The 17,814-nt window shown below is 39.7% G+C and overlaps 2 protein-coding genes across 2 annotated transcripts; both read left to right on the forward strand.

The window, feature by feature from the left end:
- Nucleotides 1–2,214: 2,214 nt before the first annotated feature.
- On the forward strand, nucleotides 2,215–8,756 carry LOC112555109 (arylsulfatase B-like). The gene is made up of 6 exons (XM_025223320.1): nucleotides 2,215–2,369; nucleotides 4,089–4,336; nucleotides 5,608–6,142; nucleotides 6,344–6,583; nucleotides 6,977–7,200; nucleotides 7,819–8,756. The coding sequence occupies exons 2-6, from the start codon at nucleotides 4,098–4,100 to the stop codon at nucleotides 8,060–8,062; spliced, it is 1,482 nt and encodes a 493-aa protein (XP_025079105.1). The 5' UTR covers nucleotides 2,215–2,369; nucleotides 4,089–4,097; the 3' UTR covers nucleotides 8,063–8,756.
- Nucleotides 8,757–15,503: 6,747 nt separating this feature from the next.
- On the forward strand, nucleotides 15,504–16,722 carry LOC112555505 (G-protein coupled receptor GRL101-like). The gene has a single exon (XM_025223940.1). It carries the CDS (start codon nucleotides 15,520–15,522, stop codon nucleotides 16,660–16,662), a length of 1,143 nt encoding a protein of 380 aa, XP_025079725.1. The 5' UTR covers nucleotides 15,504–15,519; the 3' UTR covers nucleotides 16,663–16,722.
- The last annotated feature ends 1,092 nt before the right edge of the window (nucleotides 16,723–17,814 follow it).

The following is a 17,814-nucleotide window of genomic DNA, read 5'->3' on the forward strand; positions in this document are numbered from 1 at the left end:
AACACAAAATGTTTTCGAAGTATTTTTCTAAATAATCACTCCTGCCCCATATTGTCCCAAATAAGACACACTACACCTTCTCCGACCTTCCGAACTCCTTCGTTAATGTCAAAAATATCATTGGGGTGCACGGCATACTGCACGTGCATAATGACAGACACGTGCTTGCAGTTAAAATAACAAGAACGAGAACACGCAAGCACACAGACAGGCTCACAAACGAACGTTTACTAACATAGGGTAGTCATGGTGTGTAGTGTGTTATTTTGATGTGTGTGTGTGTGTGATTACTTACTAAGCCCGCCCCTACCACTACTGTCGGCATAACAAAGCCTGTCCAAACTCAGCAGAACCCTCCATTGTCCTCCTCAGATCCCTCCCACTATGGGTCAGGAAGTTAGAGCAGTGTTTTAGGGATCACACAAGCTCACGCAAGATTAATTAAAATCCGGTTTCTAACTTTTTCTTTCAACTGAAAATACGACGACATTCACGCAGGTCCTTAGCTGGGTTTATTTTCAAACTGAAGCAAGGCAACAAAAGTTTCGTTTGTTTCCTCAATGAAATGAATGGAGGTCTGTTAAAATTATTCCCTTATACAACAATGGTCCTTTCTTGTCCCAAGATATAGTGTTACAGTTAGTTTGACATGTGACTGGAGATGTGTTTTGATTCGCCTTTAACACACCTGCATGAAGAAACTTATCACAACAGGATGTAGCATTTGACCAGGGTAAAAATTTACTTTATTGTTATTATTACTTGTATTTTACCTGTAAATAACTAGTGAGCTCCGTACAGTATTTCCCTAAATATTGTGATCTCCCCTTCCCTCAAAAGACACAGGCCATTAACATCTTGCACAGTCACAGTCCCTGAACACCGATTTAGTTCGCCAGCTTCAGATCCTCCTCAAACCTGATTAAAAAGATTGAAAAGGATGTACATCTTTTTAACTTTGAATGGAAATTCTGGTAAAATCAAGAATTTCATTTCTCTTGCCTTTCTTTCTTATGAGGATAGAAGCTTAAAAATCCTCAAATTTTATTCTTTTGTACCTTCACTTAGAAATCAGCTTGTTAATTAAAACGTTTGGGATTTTCTACTCTTTGTCATTTGTTTTCTCCAGGGCTTTAGAGTCTTGACTAATATAGTGGTCATTATGCAAATTTGGGCCTTAAAAAGTAAAGGACGATTTAGGAGATCTGTTATAAATCAACAGAAAAATTTCAGTAAAATTGGTTCAAAACTGCAGCCATTGGAAACATTTGTAGACTAGGTCAGTCCACCTCTTTCTATGAATTTTGGTGAAACAGATTCCCACACTGAGGTCAACCCAATAAGTTGAAAGAGTTCCAAAAAAAAAAAAAAAAAAAAAATTGCAAGCTTGAAGGGTCACTTGGGGTTCAAGGAGGCACACCTTGCCAAGTCACATGACTAAAGCGAGACACGTGTTGGGCTCTAAATATAACCTTTGGACGTCCCGAGATGATGAATGTATAAACGTTTCATTTCCGTTGGAAGGATGCATTAGTCAAAGGAGCCTTTCTTCGCAAGGAAGACGATTTTGAACTTCAGAACTAGTATCAGAGATGTGCGCAGAACGCAGCAAATGTGAGAACGGGGACAGGTTGGGAAGGTCAAAGGGCAAAGTGGGCTTTGGAAGATAGAGGGTGTAGTGCGACTGAAATTGCGAAATCAAACGCAAATGTCGTTAATCTCTTAAATTCTCTTTACCTGATTGCTTAGACTAGTTCTGAGCTTTATCTAACACTGTCTCTGACTGTCTGTATCTTGATGTCTTATCGATATTTCTTTCTTTCTTCTATCGGCTAATATAATTAATTTATTCTTTTAAAGACCTGCTGTTTTAGTTTTTTCATCGTTGATATTCAGTATTCAGTTATTGTGTTAAACGTCAGCGAGTAGAACACTCACTTGTATCTTGAGCTAAATAATGTATTTTAAAAATTATTACCACTATTATTATCACAACTTAAAATTCCACCCAGTAAAGGACCTGGTGTCCGCTATGTGAACTTTGCCCCTAGCGTCATGATGGTGGTGAAAGCTGATCTTAACAGTTTGATATCAAAGCCGCATCTCATTCAGTGAGACAGAAGGAGGTGAAGTCCGTTTCATTTATGTCTGACGGTTAGACACACCCAGAGCGAGCGAGCGACACATAGAGAGGAGAAAAGATGGGAGGTGGGGGGGTGAGACGAGAGAATCGAGAGAGAGGTGGCCTTGCATAAAAACCTCCATAAATACGACACAGACCAGGAATTTCTCAATCTTACCGACAAGGTGTGCATGGAAACAGACTGTTAAAGCACATAACTGGGCAGCACATCAGAAGGCAGCTAAAGGTATGAACATTTGATAGACAAAGCTCTTCTCTCTTCTCAATCTCAGTCTCAACTTTGACAAGTAGAAGTAGTTTGTGGGTGAAAATGAAGCTGAATATTGCCTCCCCGGACACTGGCTCCTTAGAAGTTGCTTGAAATTGATATTGAAAAGAAACGTCCAGTCATTGAGAAAAGGATATCTACAGAAGTGGTTGAAAATTCCCGAGATGTTTTTAGCGTAATGGCTATGTATCCTGTATCACTGGCAGAAATGACAAAGCAAGGTTTCCTGATTAATTAGTGAGTTACAATGTGCGTCTTCTTCTGAGCGAAGAGCACATTTGTTCTCGTCCACGTCTCGCCTCTGACCGTCGGGATAGAAAGTGTTGGTGGTTGCACTTTTGACAATAGCTTCTTAGTGCTATCTCTTGTCATAGTGAAAAAGGTGAGGGCGATATTACTGGGTCTCGATGTCTGGGTCCTAAGAGGAATCAGGAGACTCTTCGACTGTCTAATGAGTGTTATGTGAGACAGTGTGCATGAGTTCTTTGTGTGCGCCTTTAATTATTATTAACTATTATAACAAGAGTGAACGCTTTATAAATATTTTAATTATTCTTCTTCTCCTCATCATCACACCCTTGCTCTAGCCAAGGTGTTTGAAACAATAAAATATGTCATATTATGTAATGTCTCTTTCTCTGTCGTTCATTGTTTAGGTCCCGTGATATACAACAAAACAAAGGAACAAGCAAATGATTTGTTCGTTTGATCGTTCTTTCTATGTGTTAATCTTATTTCCTCTTTATGTTTGCCCCACTCCAACCTTTTATTTTCCCACCTTTCAGACATTGTAGACCAACGAGTCAGTCTTTCAAAGATCTTCAACATCCTTAACACTCTTCATGTAAAATTTTTAATTAAAGCACGCGGAGGTTCTGACATGAAGAATTTTACTACAACCTCCCGCTACGCTGAAAAAACTGTTTGAAGAAAACATGTTTTGTCATGAATTAAATGACATTATATTTGTTGACTGGTCCTTATATCCTCTTGTTTATCAAGAAGTACTTTTAAAATATTTTTAAAGACAAACAGGATCATTACAGTTGAAAAAAATAAATACAGGAATGATGCTCAACAGTCATAACAAACGCCAGGCACTCGCGAACTTTCCTTTTCTTAGCGTTTAGAGTGCACTAAAAAACAACAACAGCAATGAAAACCCAAAAAACAAAAACTGAGTCATCAAACACCCCATAAATGCTCATGACCTGTAACACAGATACGGATATACGTTGCCCACAAATAGTTTTTGTAAGGTTCTCGATGTGAAAAGGATGAAAACAAACCTACTTGTCTTCCAGGAAGCTAGACTATAAATAGGAAAGAAACAACAACAATAAAAAAAATCCCCACTCTATTAATTTCTAGTGAAGAATAGTTGCGGTGACACGTGAGTAAAGAAGGCAGCAGGGCGTACGTGATGCTGGCATGCTTGTTTGTCTAATGATATGAATACATGATTACATGTATAAGTTAATTAACCTGGATAAGTTAATTAGGAGTATCTGTCTACAAACGTGACAAAAGTAATATTCGTGGGACCTGGATATCGGTTAATGAATATAGAGACTGGATCCTTGCCTTTGATTTTATGATTTTATTCTCACTTCATAACTAAGAGATTTCGACCAGCCAGCCGACGAGCCAGGTAACCAGGCTTTATTTACCTTTCAGGGCCAAGAAATGGCCGCTAGAAGCTTGCTCGTTCTCCTTGCCTGTGTCATGGCGCGCGAGGCGATGTGCCAGCAGCCCAACATCATCATCTTCCTGGCGGATGACGTGGGCTGGGCGGACCTGCAGCGCCACGACCAACAGATGCGAACACCCAACATCGAGCGGCTGGCGAGGGATGGAATGTTCCTCAACCAGTCTTACGTCTTGCCCACCTGTGCACCCACACGCTCCGCACTTCTCACCTCCAGGTGTGTACAAGCTTCTGCTGCTGGTGATGGACATTTTGTTCTCCATGAAAAATTTCTTGACATGACGATAAATAGGACTTTGGGAGTAATGTGATAAAAAGCTGAGGAAATAAGTATAGATACATAAAACAGAGAGAGGGGACAAAGTGGTTAAAGTTACTCACCCTATATAATCTAAGAAAGTTTGGCAACTGCTAGACTACTAAATAAAGTTAGGAGTGAACGACATAAAGTAAGAGAGATTGAATTTGAGTGATTGTTTATTTAAGAGCCATTGCCTCACAGAAGTCTCGAGAAACAAATGATAAAACTTTGTTACACTAGCTAAAGTATTGATACAAGTACTGTTTTCAAATGCAAGTATTTGAATCCATTATTGACTCTTCAATTTTATTTTGGTTTTACTATTGAAATGCACAAGAAAGATGCTGCACCAGATTCTTTACAAAAGTTTCGCTGTTGAAGATACACCACACACTGGGGAGGCGGAAAGAAGAAATATTATTTTACCACATACGATGCCAGGAATAAAAGTTAATAGTGCTTGACCAGAAGCATAAAACGTGGATTTTATGTAATTATGCGAATTATGAATCAAGGGTGTTCTTTAGTTCTTTCATAAGATTGTATTCTTTAAAGGATCTGCGATCACAATCTTTAGTTTTGTAAATTCATTTGTGGTTTTCATGGATCGTTGGCACCTTTCCCTGTATAAGATTATTTTATACGATCACGGTGGCTGGTTGCTGGTGTTTTAACCCACGTTGCAAGAAAGAAATGATCAGGACGGAAATAAATTTCCCATCCAGACAGAAACAATTTTTTTTTTTTTTTCTTGGATAATCAGAATATACTGCCAAGCTAATTTTAAAGTTAAAAAATGAATGAGCGCAACGTCCGTTAGAAAAGTTTGTCTAATATGGGAATAGAAAGCAGGCAACGAGGAAATCTATTCATATTAAAGCAAATGTGTATTTATGAAAGTCTTTAACATTTAATTATCATATTGCTTTCTGCATCTGAAAAGAAGAAGAGAAGGAATAGACAATCATAAAAGAAGGCTGACGTTAATGTTAACCTTTTAACCCTGATTTCTTCAGCCCATTGAACTCACCTCGACAAGAGAAAATACACTTTGTAAATCCATCCTTATTACTATTTGGATTAGATACTATGTGTGAGAAAGTGTAATTAAACTTTGTAAATTATGATGATTATTATAAAGACGATAACAACGACGACTATGATAATGCTGCTGTTATTATTTACAGATGGCCGTACACAATCGGAATGCAGGTGAACCAAATTAAGGGAACAAATCTCGCGTGGCTGGACGAGAACTTGACTCTGCTGCCGCAGACCATGAAGCAGCTGAACTACTCCACCCACATGATCGGCAAGTGGCACCTGGGTCACTGCAACTGGGCCCTGACGCCCACCCGGCGGGGCTTCGACACCTTCTACGGCTTCTACACCAACTCCATGGGTTACTTTAACCACTCGGGCGAGAGCGAGGACCGGTACGACTTCCGCGACAACGACGAGGTGGTGTGGTCCGCCAGGGGGCAGTACGCTCCGGAGTTGCACACGGCGCGTGCGCAGCGCATCATCCGGGAACAGCGGCGGAGCAGGACGCCCTTCTTCCTGTACTACGCCATGCAGACCGCGCACGCGCCGTACGAGGCCAAACAGAAATACATCGACATGTGCAGTCACGTGACTAACCGGAAGCGCAGGATCCACTGCGGGATGGTAGCGGCCATGGATGAAAGTATCGGTAACATCACGGACACTTTGGAAGCTGAGGTGAGTCTCGTTTGGAACATCTGAAGTCTTACCCAGGCCTTTATTTTTCACCTGATCCAGAAATAAGTCAGAAGATCTTGTTTCCTTATTTTTCCAGTATCTAAAAATTAGAATTTAGAAGACTGTCTTCAGTCATTGTTCACCCGATTGAAAATTAAAAGGAGGAGACAGTGTTTTAATTCCGGCTGTTGTCTTTGACAGGGCTGCCTTGACGACACCATCATCCTGTTCGCCTCTGACAACGGAGGGCCGCTGGAGGGTGGTTCATCTAACTGGCCGCTGAGGGGACAGAAGTCAACGTTGTGGGAGGGAGGGACTCGGTCGTTTACGGTCCTCAGAAGCCCCATGTTGAGGAGGCGAGGTGTGACCTACCCGGGCTCGTCCACGCCGTGGACTGGTACCCCACCTTCGTCCAGGCTGCCGGTGGCACACCTCCAGCAGGTATATATATATTTTGTTGTTTTATTATACTGTTCATTCAACACTTTTGTCTGACTTTTGTTTGTCAACCTGTCTGTTCGCTGTGTGTGTGGTCACTAAACTAAATTAATTTTTTAATTTTTGGCGAGCAATGTGCATGTGTTTGCTCATAGCTTTATTGTCAACAATTGTTGTATGACAAAACACATATTCTAGGATCTGTAGTCTATTTTTAAGAACCTGTCCCCAAGACTTACTAGCTTGTCAGAGACAGTGTAAAGAACGCTCCATCCCTATTTTGCAGTTAGAAGCTGATGGTATAGGAATCTTCGCTCCCTCTCCACGCACGCACGCACGCACGCACACAGTTTGTTGTACAATACAGCCAGTGCATTATTGTTTACACGTGCGCAGGTTTGGATGGTATCCCGATGTGGAACACCCTGCGGACCGCATCACCGAGTCCGAGAACTGAGATGGTGTACAACTTTGACGACGAGAGTAACCGATATGCCAATTCGCGAGGGCGACTGGAAGCTTTGTAAAGGACGACCTGGGAGGAAGTACCTGGGGTGGTACCCTCCTGCCTCCATGCCAGGACTAGCGTGGGAAGAGGTCAAGAGACAAGACGTGCCTGAGTATGTAAATTAAACTGTGTCACAAGGGTTAAACGCCCTTAAAAGCTGACATTTCCCGCAGAGTTTTAGTAATTAGTCTAGGAGTAATGATTAATGAACGTAATGATTTCCTTTTCCCTTCTAAATTGTAGCCTGTAAACAGAATGTCGCTGCTATTTTTGCGATTTTGAGTTTGAAAACCACATTTCTTTACTAACTGGTGGAACTAAAAATTATTTATTATAGAACAAAGAAATTACCTATAATTGAAAGTTCCAAATGAAGGTCAGTCACGTGTAATAAATGTTATCTCCCTTGTTTCTAACTCATTACACACTCATTATACATTTCCCAAGTTCAGGTATTGTTTTTTCCATATCACTAGTTCTGAATCTTCTCCGTGTATCGACACGAAGTATCTTTTCTTTGTATCTTCTTCTTACATCAAATAACGACTACGACTACTCTATCATGCATCTTGTTGATGCACCTGACAGTGACTGCCTCCTTCTGTATCTTCTCCGTACACGACATACCAATACTTACATGTTCTCCATGCCCCCTACATAAACTACATTACAGGAGCTACTTCAACATCTATTCTAGGACTTGACACCATTCTCGCATTTCTGTCCTCAGGTGGCAGCTGTTCAACATCGCGGTTGACCCCGAGGAGCGTCACAACGTGTACAACGCCCCGGAGAACCAGGCGATTGTGAGCAGAATGAAGCAACTGATGGAGAACTACAAACGCAGACTGAGGCCGTTCAGGAGAGCAAGGAAAGAACCCAGGGGAAAGGCCAAAAATTTTGGTGGGGTGGAGACTCCTGGGTGGTGCCAGCTGGGTACGGCAAGACCTACGAGTACTACGACCCGTTCGTAAACTGCAGCTGACAGTCGGAGTCTTGCTCGGTCAGTTAACCTGACTCGACTGCATTACTTATTCGACTTACTTAGAAGTGCGAGGGTCACCTTGCTCACTTTAGTGAAGATAGAAGATTAGAACAGCATTGTTATTCACTGTCCTGTCCTTATAAACTGTCATCTTGAGCTCTGCCTAGAGAGTTTAGAGTAGTACAGCAAGACGAAACACTTTACAAACATCGAGAGTTAAAATGTAAATATTATCCTTACTACATTAGAGATTTGTAATGAATACTTCTTCATTTGTTGACCAATAATTTATCACATGATCGTTGCATACTGAGGAGCACCCTATACGCAGTTTTCTAATGCCAGGGGAAAGCACCCATATTGTGTAGTGTTTGTTTCTCTCGGACTAACCTCCCTTTCCTTGATTGTCCGATCGTTTGCTGAAAACTGCTACTGCAACATAATAAGTGAGTGTTCACACAAACCCCAGTTTAAGCAATAAAGTATTGCTCTGTAGCAACGTTTGGATTCTTTTTTCTGGTTTCTTGTTGATTGTTGTTCAGAATTTTTCAATGTTTATATATTTATAAAATTTGCAAACTTAGTCGTCATATTGTTTGACGATCATTGTTACTGTTTACGTGACGTTTTCTTCAGGTTTAGTCGAGTAAACACATTACGATCGTAAATAAAACTTCAATGTAAAAATATGGAGATGTGTGTGTGTGCCTGCGTCGTGTGTGGACAAGCTCAAGGCGCTTCACAGCTGACTTTTGACGTGACGTGAAAATAATGTGACGTCAGAATAAGATGACGCCACACAGGTTAAAGGTCAGCGTCTACACACAACACGAACACACCCGCAGGCTAAATATATCAAACATGTCATACAAGCCGGAATACACTCTAAATATAGTTCCGAATAATACATCCAACAGACGGCACTAGTCCCACAGGAACGACAAATGTTTTGTTTTTGAAGCTTTTTCATTCGTCACCGCTCCTATATACACATCAAATGACAAGAGCGACTGGCCAGCCTGCCGTGTGCAGAGGAAAAAATGAAATTTTGTGATACTTGCAATTGCAATAATCAAACGATTATCTTATAATACAATTAACAGCCACGCGACCTGCCTAAGACTGACTACACATCTAACAAGATGAAAAGCACACTAATATATTTTCATCGCCCAGTGAAGAGTCTGCAGCCTGAACCTCAGACAGTACGTGGAGGTCTGATCCCCACATCGGTTCTGTTATAACAGAAAAAAATTCCAGCTATTTTTTAAGTCTTTAAATTCAGTCGAAGTAATATATCCTCTTGCAATTTAAATTGTTTTCCATTTTTGTGTCGTAGCGATGTAGGTTCTTATACAATGAAAACAGCAAAAGGAAACCACCCCACACCTCACAACAAAGAATTTATAAACGATTCGTGATGGGGGGTTTACAGGAAGATACAGGAGGGCGTTTCAGTTTCTTTGTTTGAAATTGTCTATGTGAACTTAGTCTTTATGGTCGTCCATTGAGGAAACTGGATTTTACGCGAAAAAGAGCGAAATGTCATTTGAAGTCTGGTTTGTTCTCTGTCAATGTAGACAAAAATATTTTTCTTGTCTCAGCAGGAAGCTTGCGAGCAAGGTGATTAAGAAATAAAAGGAGATATATCCACAGGTAGCTTTGTCCTCCAAGTAGGAATCTGGGAAATAATTCCAGTGATTAAAGTAAACGAAAAATATTTTTTTTTGGTAAAAGAAATCTTTTCGTGTAGAGTAATACGAAAATAAAACCGATTACAATTTTCTTGCACAGTTTAAAATAAAATATTTTTAAAAGTTTCGACTTTTTGTTTAGGGATTGTGTGAAATGTCTTTGTTGTAGAAATGGTCCAGAAATTGCCCTCACGACTGTATATTAGGGAGGATTTTGAAGGCAGGGTTGCTGTTGTATTGTCTGTAAGACTGGCAATGTCTAGTGTGACAAGTGACAGGTGCTCGAAGACATTTGCTCCACGCAAAAGAAGAGTGCGAGTCGCAGTGTTTGAGGGCTGAAGTGATTTCTTTGTAACTGCAGGTGGTATTCAAAATTGTAGTAAAGAGCTTACGATACCACAACAGTCATGTCAGTGCAAGGTTAGATAGTGAGGTGGAGATTGATACCAATCATGTCAGGGCAAGGTTAGATAGTAAGGTCTCAACACGCTATTTTAAGGTATAATGAAAATAGAAATCGAAGCTAAATTTAATATTATAAACTTAAAAATTCTATCCTTCAGTCTTTCCAGTTCAACATCATGAGAAGATATGTAATTTCAATGCTCACACTACTACAGCTACTCATAACAATAACTGAGGTCACAGGCGGTGTGGACAACATCTCTCACATCGTCTTCCCTACAGAAGATGAGATGAAGACATCTAGTCTGCTGCTCGATTACACTCTTTACAACATTGAGCATCTAACTTACACAGATGCATTAGATGGCTCACGTGAGTGGCCTAGAGATGGACATGACTACAGAGATTCTGTCATCAATTATTTGACCTCGCCTTTGTCTCTAAGCACATCTACCGACATAACCGCAGTATTGTATGGTCAACAACAGAGCATTTGGACCTCTTGAACCGATTGACATTGACCTCCAGGACTGCGTCACGCGATCTCAGACACATCAGGTCAAAGGTAGCGAGGGCAGCATCTCCATGTCACTCAAACCAACCTCCGACACAGGGGTGGATCTCCATTTTGGTTAACTTCTGTCACCTTGAGCTGACGGTTCCACCAGGCATGGTGGCGTATGTGGAAGTCTTTCTTCACCGTTCAGAGTGTGATGATTGTGTACACCTAATATTACTTGATGATGTGGATAGCCTTCTCTTTGACGATAGACTACAGAACCTCCCAAAAAGTATTTTATACTTATTCCAGAAGTTTTAAGCTTCTGGTCAAGATAATCCATCTCGATCAAGCTTTGACCTTTTAATGAATTTTTCGGCTAGTCCAGAAACCGATCGGCCATATTTAATGGTAAATTTAACTTCCTCAACCACAGGTGATTACTATCCATAATTTTAACTGAGTTTTAGCTTAACATGGAGGAACGTTCATAAATATTAATCAGAAGAATAAGAATGTGTGTTTCACGGTGTAAATTGAGCATGCTATTCAAAATTTATTGACAGCATGATCTATTAATGTCATCTTGCAAGTTATGGCTGTCAACTTTGAGCTCATGTAATTATTTATCGCTTGATTGCTGTCATGGTATTTACTATGTTAAAGAAAAGTCTACGTAACACGTTTTGTGTATTTTTACAAATGGATAGATATTTGCGTCCCGGTAAACAGGTTGAAGGTTAAAATGTATTTTGACTGTAGATTATTATCGTCCATTAAACATTAAAATTTTTTAAAGAATGTCATTAATAAATTTGTCAACAGGTTATATAGAGTCTCCGTACAATCCAAAAGGAGAACGGTTCCCACCCTTCTTAAACTCCTGGGTACACGTTGTGCCTCCAGCTGACCACGTAGTCTTAATTAGTTTTGATGTCGATGACTATTATTTTTGCTCCCGGCATTTTCCTGACCACTTGACTTTTCACACGAACAACAGTTTCAGAAAGTATCCAATATGTGAGTTAGAAGAAGATGGCGACATTGTTTTCTATCCTGGTGAGGTGCACATTGAATACAAGCTTCACGCATTGATGAATGAAAGATATTTTCGAATAAAATTTTCTTTCCATCACTTGTCAGCTCTGCCTGTGAAGTTGTCTGACGGCAGGTGGAACTGCTCGGCCGTGGCCGATGGGAGATGCAGCATCACTTCCCGTGTAACTTTAAGTCCGAGTGCGTGGGCGGCGAAGATGAAGCTGGATGCTGGTCAGGTGACGACGGCACGTGCAGCGCAGGACAAATCGAGGTGGACGGTCGTTGCTTTTCGTTGACGAACGCTGTCCCAAGACAATCATTCATGGATTGACGCCAGTCGATGGTGTCAGGAGCGTAAACAACACTGGCCAGTTTTAGTACAAGAAAAGTGTGGAACTTCTTTATGGAGCTTCTCAAGCAATTAACGGATTCAATAGTTTTCGTTGGCGTTAGGTTAGCGCCCACATCAATGCCCAATGTAAGTATCGGTACATATCTTTGTTTGTATCAATACATGTGTAATCAGTGCTCAAAAACACTGTTGCTCACAATGTCGTAGCAATCTCATAAACAGATAATAAACATCTACCCAGAAAGAGTAAAGCAACTCAACTAATAAATAATAAATGACTAAATAAAAATAAAAATTTAAAAAAAACCCGTCCGTACAAAGATATTGAGTTTATTTGGGCTAATATCTTTGTATTGACTATTTGGCAGATATCGAGTCAGCTGGCTGTGGAATGATGAAACTATTGCTCACTACTTTCGAATAAATTCATTGAAAACCAAAAAGTCAAACTTAGTGTGCGCGGTGAGCCCCAATGATATGACTCGTCGACTTTTAGGCGATGGGTATCTGATTCCCACGTCCTGTGACGAGGTACTTAGTGTATCCCATCACCTGTGTGAGATCCCCAAAGACTCGGGTATGCATCCTGCTGTCCAGACACCAGTCGTTCATGCTACTCAACATACGTCCAGACTTCCTAAGGTGAGAAAACAACGGTCTCGTGAATTTAAAACTTTCAAAGCAAATAAGATGTTGAATCTCTACATCAGAGTGCAATCCAGAATCAGATGTAAAAATGAAGTTGAAATCCCTTTACCTCCGGGAGAAAAAGCGGGAGATCAGAAATAAGAAAGCATCATCAACTAGGCAGTGTAATGACATATATCTACACAGATATATGACATCTAGTTACTCTTTAGTATAGAAAAACGCATCAGGAGCGGAACTAAAGGTGTCAGTACCAACCTATGTTTGCATTGAGACTATGTTCTAGGGATATACCCGCTAGGTTCTGTTAAGAGATGGTTACTATGACTACTGAGCTCGTTACTAGCAGGGTAACTTTTATTATTTATCTAGGAATAGAAAAAGCATAGAACACGTGACCTATGAGAAGAAAGAAAAATCTTGCGCATGTTCCAGATTTCTTTTTTATTTTATTACATAATGAATAGATAAACAAAGCATAAAATACACAAAACATTATTTAATAATAAAAGAATAAAACACATACACACATAAGGTGATACTGTCATGGAACATAACAGAAACTTAATGGAATAACCACACAATGCTTATTTATATATCCTCTTCTCAACTATTCTTTTATGCTTGTTTAAGTACACCTGTGTTATATTGAACAGTCAGGGTACATCCTGTGCCCCGCTAACCACTTCACGCACGTGTTTCTCGCCTGTGACGTCGCCTCTAACTGCTGGAACAAGAAAGATGGCGCCACCTACTCCTGCTCCGCACCACTGACGTCACTTCCGCCGCTCTTTAAGTGTGCTGAGGTACAGCAAAGTATACCATACACCCTGGTATGTGATCATCGAGCTGACTGTCTTGATAGCAGCGACGAAAAGTTTTGCGTCTTTCCACCCTGCGACTTGGGCTCACCCCTTCAATGCAGTCTAAGAAGGGTTCGTGAATTAATCTCAGTTTAATCTCCAGTTCATCCCTAATTTAATTAATATGAATCATCGTACCTTAAACGTCAGCTGCTGTCAAATTTAGTTAATTTATGATAGGTTTGAATGGACGGTTTTAATTACTGACTACTACTTAAGACGTGATGAATACCACATTCGTTTCAATATACCAATTAAAAGACTAGTCGGATTGTAACTTGACGTGTCATTAACAATGTCTTACTACAAATGGACTCGAACAGTAGTTGTGTGGGTAATCTTGCTTACAACTCACTGCAAACTACCCACAAGTCTGCTTCAACTGGTTCCCAGTCACTTAATCCCCAGACACTTAATCCCCAACGCTTCATCCTTAAAATGAAATTTTAACTATAAAAAATTATGAAGCCGGCGAAAAATTTAATTGAAAAATAATTCACAATAAGTTTACAATTAAAATAAATATTGAAATGCATTAATAATATTTAAATCATACTATTAACTTCAACGTCATTTGAACATCTACAACATTAGTTAAAGTATTTTCATTGTAAAACTTATTGTGATGTTTATATGAAAATAATTATTTGAATTGCAATTAAAATTTTCTCTGGCTTCATAATTTTTATAGTTAAAATTTCATTTTAAGGATGAAGCGTTGGGGATGAAGTGTCTGGGGATGAAGTGTCTGGGGATTAAGTGACTGGACACCGCTTCAACTACTCCCTTGCAGTTGAAGCACATTAGGCTACAGTAACTGAATGGTGACAAACCACATCACATGGATATAAATTACCTAAAAGAAAATCCCAAGTTAGACATGACTTATGTTCTTCCTTTTATCAGAGACATAATGGTAACAGAACTCTTTATTAGAATAATTAACGTATTTTGGTTGCTTTTAATCCAAACCGATGTAGTGATTTGAAATAAAACCTATTTGAAGAAATTAGGTTCTCTAGCTGAATAAACCTGCATTTTTGTTCGTCTACAGTGTGTACAGGTGAAAGAGCGTTGTAATGGACAAGTGGACTGCGATGACCGAGCGGACGAAGCAAATTGCGATGAACCTTTAAATTTTTTACACGGCAACACAAAATTACAAAACGCTTTAAAAATTGATATTAATTTCAAAGGGCAGATTGAATACAACTGGTTGTCAGACTTTTCTTGTCCAGATTCGCATTTTGTGTGTCCAAGTCTTCAGGACTTGTGTCTTCCTGTCTTTTTTCGATGTAACGAAGCCAAAGACTGTCCTAGTCACGAGGACGAGGCGGAATGTGACAGGTACACGTGTCCCGGCTTCTACCGTTGCCGTGACTCTCAGGTGTGTGTTCACGAGAGTCACGTGTGTGACGGGATCTATCATTGTCCTCAACATGATGATGAAATATTGTGCAATGAAACATGTCCACACAACTGTGTCTGTCACGGATGGTCTTTCATCTGTTTTAATGTTTTTAATGCAGCCGCCTACTCCAATCTCCGATACCTTGACGCCAGTGGGACCTCGATGACCCTTGCTGACCTCGAGAACAACACATTTCTTGTTGGTCTGAGCCTGGCCAGGTGTAATCTGAGAAAACTACACAAAGTGACATTGACTAACCTGCGCAGTCTGGACCTCAGCAATAACAAGTTAACTGAACTTACCAGCAGTCACTTTAGTGGAATGAACAATCTAGAGTTTTTAAAGGTTAGTCATAACCCCTTGACCATTTTCTTTTCCAAGATTATAAACACCCATCGTCTCTAAAAACTTTAGACATTTCCGACATACTCATATCAAAAATAGACTTCAAAATATTAAATTTTTTCTCAAAACTGACCAGTTTAAACCTGTCCTGGACCCATATCAATCACGTGACAGGACAAGGACTTTCTAACATGTCGGATCTTCGCGTGCTTGATCTGCGCCAATGTCCGATGACAGTATTCCCACAGGGAATATTTCAAGGTCTGGACAGACTGGAAACTGTTTTTGCCGACAACTACAAGCTGTGTTGCCCGGCGACACTACCCCGAGGGTTCAACGTCCTCAACTGTCACGCTCCGTTTGACGAAGTGTCGTCTTGCGATGATTTGCTGCGCTCCAACCTGTATCGGGTGGCACTCGCCATCTTTGCCTCGCTCTCGTTACTGGGAAACCTCAGCACTTTGGTTTACCGCTTGATTCTCCACAAAACCACCAGCAACGTGGGGTATGATGTCTTCGTCACTAACCTGTGTGTGGCGGACTTTCTGATGGGTGTGTATCTCTTGATCATCGGTATAGTAGACCACAGGTATAAAGGTGTTTACCTGTGGGAGGATACAGGGTGGAGAAACAGCAGGCTGTGTAATTTGGCAGGATTTTTGTGTTTCTTGTCATCTGAGGTATCGGTTTTTATTATATTTTTCATTACTCTCGATCGCTTTCTAGTTTTTCGTTTTCCATTTAGCCAGGTACACTTTCGGAAGCAATCAGCTGTGTTTGTTTGTGGTGTTACCTGGCTGGCAGGTATGACATTAGCCGCGATTCCCCTTCTGCCGATGACGTCACATTGGAGCTTCTACAGCCAGACTAGCATTTGTTTTCCCCTGCCGACATCCCGGGTGGATTTCCCGGGTCGCACTTATTCTTTTGGTGTTATTATTGTATTAAATTTTATTCTTTTTATTTTTATTTTATTCGGTCAAATGTTTGTTTACCAGTCTGTTCGTGCCAGTTCTATTTCCTCTTCATGTACGTCTAAAACTATCAAAAGTTTTAATGTTGCTCTACGCTTAATGACTGTAGTGATGTCGGATTTTTTGTGCTGGTTTCCTGTTGGTTTGACAGGAATCCTCGCTGCTAATGATATTCTCATTTCCGGAGAGGTTAATGTGGGAATAGCTATTTTTGTTTTGCCTTTCAATGCCTCGCTGAACCCTTACCTTTACACCCTCAACATCTACCTAGAGCGCCGACGATGTCGGAGGGAGGAAGAAAGACGAAAGCGGATCATCTCTCAACTTAAATTAGTAAATAGTTACATCGCTCCAAACTAAAACTGATGAGGTCCTTGGTAATTAAGACTTTTCTCGTATGAGGAACTAACAAATGTAAAAAGCAGCAACTTTGAAACAATTTCTATTACTGAGAAAGGACATACAAAAAGAATCTCAGTCGTCAGGAACATAACTGGTATTAACATTTGAGACATATTTTTGAATTTAAGAGACCGTTATGATGTAAGCCTTGCTAAGATTAAATTTGAATTTTACCACTAACGCTTGAAAACAGATATCCTTACATATATATATATATTCAGTATATATTGTGAATAAAAAGTAAAACACATTTACTTAGTTTAATTATTTAACTTCAGTAATTTTAATGATCAGCGTCTATTGTAATTTTACTTCATCCTATATACCCATTTTACTCAAATATTTTAGTAGCTCATAAAAAACCCTAACAAATACGAAAACCTGTTAATATATGCTCAGCGCAAAAAAGCACAAATTAAAATGATAAAGCAGAAAACACCAAGAAAACATTAAAAATTACTTGTGAGAATCCTCTTTAGTATTTAATTATGTCTTTGAAAGGTGTTTGTCTGCTGTCATTAAATCAAGGTTATAACAAAGAATGTAAGATGAAATTTTGATATAAAATTAACTTTTTTCTATCAGATTTAGCTTACATTTTTTCTTAACACGGGTAGAGAGACGGCGCGAGAACAACATTCTGAATCAGGGTCTGGGTTCGCTGATAACTTCAAAGAGAATGAGCAAACATTTTGTTTGCTAAAAAAAAAATATCAGAAGCTTGCTGCATATTTTTTATAATTCAACAGATATATTAATGTAGTTAGATTAAATGCAAAACTTCAGGTATGATGTTTACAATTTAGTTGTTTTTATTTACTTTTGGTTTTGTGGACATTAATTGTTTTTACGAGTGATTTTCAATTTTGCAACAAGGTCACGAAAGACTTACCTATTAGTTTAAAACAAAACTAGATAAAGATTAAGATGATAGTGATGATGACATTGATGAGCAGACTTTTTTACCTGTTTATACAAGATTTGTTATATTCAAAAGACTCTCGCACGCCCGCACAAACAAACAAACAAACAAACAAACAAACACACACACACACGTAATCGCGAGCACAAACACGTGCATACACACATGCATTCACAAACCCCGGTAAA

The sequence above is a fragment of the Pomacea canaliculata genome, linkage group LG14 (genome assembly GCF_003073045.1).
Source record: "Pomacea canaliculata isolate SZHN2017 linkage group LG14, ASM307304v1, whole genome shotgun sequence".
NCBI lineage: Eukaryota > Metazoa > Mollusca > Gastropoda > Architaenioglossa > Ampullariidae > Pomacea > Pomacea canaliculata.

Bases quoted from the DNA above. Each gene is read 5' to 3' on its own strand.
- LOC112555505 (XM_025223940.1), top strand. From the start codon at position 15,520: ATGTCGGATCTTCGCGTGCTTGATCTGCGCCAATGTCCGATGACAGTA.
- LOC112555109 (XM_025223320.1), top strand. From the start codon at position 4,098: ATGGCCGCTAGAAGCTTGCTCGTTCTCCTTGCCTGTGTCATGGCGCGC. The intron at 6,584-6,976 runs GTATATATATAT...ACACGTGCGCAG, and splicing joins CGGTGGCACACCTCCAGCAG to GTTTGGATGGTATCCCGATG. The intron at 7,201-7,818 runs GTATGTAAATTA...TTCTGTCCTCAG, and splicing joins AAGAGACAAGACGTGCCTGA to GTGGCAGCTGTTCAACATCG.